Source organism: Ammospiza nelsoni, chromosome 3 (genome assembly GCF_027579445.1).
Source record: "Ammospiza nelsoni isolate bAmmNel1 chromosome 3, bAmmNel1.pri, whole genome shotgun sequence".
Classification (NCBI taxonomy): domain Eukaryota; kingdom Metazoa; phylum Chordata; class Aves; order Passeriformes; family Passerellidae; genus Ammospiza; species Ammospiza nelsoni.
Window position 1 is genome coordinate 21799771 of NC_080635.1, and position 6070 is coordinate 21805840.

The 6070-nt window shown below is 33.7% G+C and overlaps 1 protein-coding gene across 1 annotated transcript in view; it reads left to right on the forward strand.

Moving 5' to 3' along the window:
* The window catches only part of USH2A (usherin), a 372326-nt gene that overhangs the window by 365168 nt on the left and 1088 nt on the right, over positions 1-6070 (forward strand). The window contains exon 70 of the mRNA XM_059467734.1: positions 735-965. Coding sequence (XP_059323717.1) covers positions 735-965 — 231 coding nt within the window. The remainder of the gene's footprint in view (positions 1-734; positions 966-6070) is intronic.

A 6070-nucleotide genomic window follows, 5' to 3' on the forward strand; every position in this document is an offset into this window, starting at 1 on the left:
CACACAGTACTTGACCACTTAAAAATTAAATGGTGCCTGGTCTTTGCCAGTTCCCCTGCTCCCCCACATCCTGCTGCACTGCTCTCCCTCACAGAGCTGCAGCTAATTCACACCCTCTGTCAGGTACCCCTACACTGCAGCTTGCCCTGCCCTAATGCTTTCCCTCCCTCTCTTTGATCTCAGTTTGAAACTATTGCTGACACGTCCGATTCGTCAAGCAGCGTCACTCTCAAAAGATACACAACGCACTTTGAGGTAGAGTCCTCAGCTTGCAGAGTGGCCAGACGTGTGGTGTGTCAGATGACCCAAGCATGCACAAAAGCATCTGACACTGCATGTTTCTCCTGGTGGTGATGATTTTTCCCCTGGTGATGAAAAGATCTGCAAACATCCTCTTGCTGTGCAAGTCTAGACTAACACAAAAATCTTTGGACTTCTGCTTGTTGGTACTTTAAAAAAAATTAGGAAGAAGAAAAGAGAAAAAATGGAGAAAATTCTGGTTTAGCGTTGGTGGGTTTTTTGTTTTGTTGGTTTTTTGTTTGTTTGTTTTTAATGATATGATTGTTCTACAGTAGTGAAAGGTCTGGGCTTTTTTTCTTCTGTTTATAACTGCATGATTTTGAGGTATGGTTTTCTCTGTTCTCTTCCACTCCTGCTTTCATTTTGCTCAGCTAAATTATTTAAAACCATGCCCTATATTTTTTTTTATTTATTACTTTGTGTCTACCTGACAGGGACTGGCAGATACGAAAATCCCGGGGGCAGGTTCTCCCACGAGCAACCGCAGTTTCCGTCTGGGAGCCGGGGGCAGGAGGCCGAGCCAGGGCCAGCTGAGCCGCACGTACTCCCCCGCCTCTCTCCACCGCAGTGTCAGCCAGCTGCTCAACCTCTACGACAAGAAGACCTTTGATGACTCACCTTGGGATGCCATCCTTCACAACCACCGCACTACTGGCCGGGGCTTGGTAAGGCCTCCTGCCCCCCTGGGGTGCTGCTGTGTGTCACCTGCTAGAGATTTGTCTGCTCTGTTGGAATCATGACATGTCTAAATGTCATGACTGCCTGGAGATGCAGCCAAAAGGCCTAGAAGGACATGGCCATAGCTTAGATCCTCAAAATTCTTCAAGTCTACTGTTCTCTTCTAGAGTTGCAGGTGATCACACACTGCTCTTACAGGATACAAGTGATCCATGTGCATCTCTTTATGGTTTCCATTGAACTATTAACTCCATGGTTACCAAGGAAATGTACCTTGAAGAATTCCCTTCAATTTGGTGTTTTTTTTCTTTCCATGCAATTCAGCAAATGTACATGTCTGAGGTGGGATGTCTTGGCATCCTTTGCACATTTAGAGCCAGAGGCAGGAGGTTGTGTTCCAGTGACTCTTGTTCTGTTAACTGGGACTCAGGTGCTGATGAGATCTGCTCTCTGTCCTCTGCTCAGTCGCAATGCAGAGATTATGTGAGTGCTCAGATCTCCTGGCATGTGTGACAAATTAATTCAAATTCTGCCCACATGGGACTAGAATAAGGTTAGGGGGGCAGGCAAAGTATTTCTCTTTTAATACAGGGCAGAACTAGACAGTGTCGTCAACAGGGATCTGAACACACAGATACAGGACATGATTTCCAAGCCAAGGACAGTGATGACCTCCCTTCCTCCTTGTCACCAGGAAACAGGCTTTTTAACTTCCAACCTTCCCTGACCAAATGCATGAGAAGGGCTGCAGTGATCAGTGAGACATGAATTTCCTTCCTAAAAAATATGAAAATTAAGGTTCCTAAAAAGAACCCAGAATGGAGGTGAAGGACCTATGTGGTAGTAACAGGATTAGATGGTTAGTGAGTGCAAGTTAGTGAGTGGGTCTTGTCCAAAAAGCAAATGAACTGGAGGATAGTCTGATACATAAATCCAAGCAGCTTCCTCAGACTTTCACCTTCAGTTCACCAAACACCTGGAAGGGCTGGAACATATGGGCTTACCCCAGAACAGGGGTGTTGGTTCCATCACTGTCAAACCCACTTAGACCCCAAGAGCAGGACCAAGGAGGCCAACAGGGTAGTGATAACTGTAGGCAAAACCCTTCTAGGTACAGCTTAACCTCCAGCCTGCACTCTGCAGCTCATGGACTTCCCAATCCAGGGGTATCATGAGTCAGCCTTCCCATTTTCTCAGAGCTATCGAATCCTTGTGATTTAATTCCCTGGGGACTAACAGCTCACCAGGGTGCCCCTTTCTGTGCTCTCATTAGCCAAAAGAACAGCTCCTGCTGCTCAGAGGGAGCTCTTGCTCCAGCCACTTACCCTGGGCTGACACCAGGACTTGGTTGAGGTTGCAACCCCCCCCATGTGCACATTAGAATGAGTTTAAAATACTGCAGTGAGTTTCAGGAGTGGCAGAAGCCAGACAACAAAAATTTTCATTTTCCTTTTGGTGGCAGACAACCCTCACAGCACGAGCTCAGCTGCTTTAGCAAGTCAGCAGCTTTTCTGTCTATCAACCTCACATTAGATATGTGTACAAAACAAATACAAAAAATGTATTTGTTTTGGTTTAGGATAAATTTGACAGGAAAATTTTAAAGAGGATTTTTTAGAAAGTAGATTTAATTTTTTGGTTTTTTTAAGTAGTTTGGGAAAAGATATTTTGGAGAAAAGTTTATTTAATAGGTAAAGTATTTATTAGTATAAAAAATGAAGAATAATAATAAAATTTTTTTGTGGCTTTAAAAGAGATGATAAATTTTGAAAGTTTTTTGTGGTTTGTAATTTGGTTCATTTAGTTTTTTATTCGTTTTTTTGGTTTTGAAAATGTGGGTGAGTTGGTGTTTTTTTGGATGTTTAGAGTAGGTTTAAATAGTTTTCAGAAAAGGAAAAAAATTATAGTTTAGGAAATTGTTTTGTTTAGTTAGTTAAAACGTAGTTAAAAGTAAAGGAGAGTTTCATTTTGTTGTTTGCACTGTAGATAATATAATTTAGGAGTTGGAATGTGGAGAAGTGAGTGCGGTTTTTGAAAATAAATTGTGTGGTGTATTTTTGGGGTTTTTTTTGTTTTTAGAATTAGTTTAAAAGGTGTAAAATTTATTTTTGGGTTAAATTGATGAATGGGAATATAATTTAGTATTATAAACTTACTTCAGAATATTTTTTATATTTATATTGTTAACTATATACAGAATATATAACTATATATAGATAGATAACAATAGTAATATTTAGTAATTAGTGATATTTATAGTTTTATATATATTTATATATAGTTTTTATTTAATAATTAGATTTTTTGGGTATATATGGTGTAATTTTATTTTTTTATATTAGTTAAAATGTGTAATTTGGTTTTTAATGAATGGGTCTGTTTATATTTGAGGTAGAATTGATTTAAACTTTTTAAAAAAAATTTTTGAGATGTGTTATTGAGATTTCCGTTTTGTTTATTGTATATAGGGATTTAGATTGGGTAGAGTTTGCTGTGTTGGTGAAATTTTGGTTGTTAATTAGGTGGGTTTTGTTAATATTTTTAAATTTAAAAATATTTTTATTTAATTTTTTTTGGTGGTTTTTAATAGTTTAATGTATGTTTAAAATTTTATTTGTAGTTGGTATATGGTAGGGGATATGGTATAATCATTTAATTATATGGTTTTTAGTTTAGATGTTGATAAGACTGTTTTTGAAATCAGTTTTGTTGTTTAATTTTTTAAGGGTATTATATTTTTAATTTACTTATTTTTAAGGTTTATTTTAAGGTGTTATGGGTTGCAATGTGAGGTATAGGGTAGGTCTTTAGTTATTTTGTGGTGTTTTTTATTATTGTTAGTATATAGTGTTTATTGTGGGGTGTTTGGGGTAGTGTGATGGAGTTAATTTGTTAGGTTTTTTATATTTATATTCGGATTATTGTTTATATTGCAGAGGTTTTATTTGTTTGGTTTGTTTGATGGTAGTATATATTTTATAGATAATTTGAAAAATATTGTTTATGATTAAATTTACTTTTTAGTTTTGTATTTATTTACAGGTGGTATTTTTTTAGGATTTGAGGTATTATGGGTTTATTGAGTTAAGAATAATTATTTGTGTTGTTAATTTAAGTTTTTGATTATTTTGTAGTTTATTTGTTGTTTTGGTGTTTTTTATTAGTTTGATTTTTGGGGATATGGGTATTTATATGGTGGATTTTTATAGATAGTTTTTTTATTTTGGTAGTGATGTTTTTTTATTTTTTAGTAGTTTGAATTGGGGTTTTTTAATTTGAATTAGGGTTTCTTTTGTTATTTTTACAGAGTATTGGTTATTACTTATGAATTAGTGTAGAGGTAATGTTTTGGGATTTTTTGATAATGTTTAGGCTTAGCTGAAAGGTTTTGAGTTTAGTAACTTGGTTTATGTTTTTTTAGTAGCTGTTGTAAGTTCTTGGGTGGAGTTTTATATGGTTGTTTTTAATTTTTGTTTTATTTTTATAATGTGATAAGTATTATCATATCAATAAGAATCCATTATTTTTATAATGTGATAGGAATTTATTTACATTCTTTTAGTAGAAAGAGCGTAATTTTTTTGTTGGTGATTGGTTGGATGGTGGAGTTTTTTTAGTTTGTGTTATTTCTTTTGCCTTTTTTTTGTTTATGAGATTAAAGGTTTTATATTTAGGTTAAATTGTAATTATTTTTGAAAGTTTAGAGTGATTTAGTTTTTTTAATATGAGTGTGTTGTGTGATGAGTGTAATTTATTTGTTTTATGTGGTATTACTGATAAGGTGGGTAGAGGGAATTTTTGTTTCGAATATTTATTTTAGTGTTGGCAGTTGGGATGTTAGGACGAGTTGTATTTTGATGTTGTTAATTTTTGAGGTGGCTTGGATCTTTTTATAGGGTAATTTTTTTTTGGAGTGTAGTTGGTTTTACATTTTTTGTAATTTTGGTTTTGGAATTTTATTCGTTGATTCTGAGTTTTATTAGGTATTTTTTGGTAAAGGCTTCAAGATAGATTATGGGTTTTATTTGTAAAGTAGAGCATGTTTTTTATATTTGGTTTTGATTTGATTGGGTTAAGGGTTATTGTATGAGTGATTTTTTGTTTGATTTGGGTAAAGGCTTGTTGTTGTTTAGGGTTTAATTGGAAAGTAGTTTTTTGTGGGTGATTAGGTGGAGAGGGTTTATAATTTGGTTGTATTTAGAAATATGTATTTTTTAAATGTTTATAGTGTTTAGGAAAGTTTGTAGGTTGTTTTTGTTGGTTGGTGGAAATGTGAGTTTGATGTTGGTGGGAATTTGATGTTGTTCATTTTGTTTTTTATTTTTAGGAGCTTGATTTTTTTAAGTTTTTAAATGTTGTTTATTTTTTTATGGTGAAATTGGTTTTTTGGAGAACTTGGATGATTTTTAAAATATTTTTGTTGTTTTATTTATTATATAATGATCTTATTGATGTAGATGGTTTGGAGTTTTAATTTTTTTTTGTGTAGTTTGGATTAGTTTATGGTAGATTGTGTTTTTATTTTTGGGGTAGTTAGGTGTATTGTATATTTTTTTATTGTAAAAATTGTGTTAGGGATAAAATTTGAGTTATTTTTGGATAAGAGAATAAGTTTAGGGATTAAAAAGGTATTAAAATGTTTTAAAAGTTTAGGGATTAGAAGTTTAGGGATTAGAAATAGATGAAGGTTTTTGTTTTGAGAGATTATGATTTTATGGTTATTGATTGCTTTTTTATTATAGAAATAGTATAATTAAAATATAATTAGTATAGGTTTTTTATTTTTTTGGATTATGTGTTGGATGTCTAAAAATGTCTTGGCGATGCTATTACTGGTACATTACTTTGTTGTTTTGGATTTTTTGTTTGTATTGGAGTTTTAGTTTGGTATGTTTGGTGTGGTAGTGGTTAGTGGTGGAGTTACTTTATTTAAGGTATGATAGTCTCTAATTAATTTTTAGTTTTTTAGATTTGTGTATGTTAAATTGAGTTGTTGAAGGGTGAGTGGGTTTTATTGAGTATTTTTTTGGCTTTTAGTTTATGGGTTATTTTGTGGATGGGGATTATGGCATTTTGAGCTGTTTTGTACTGT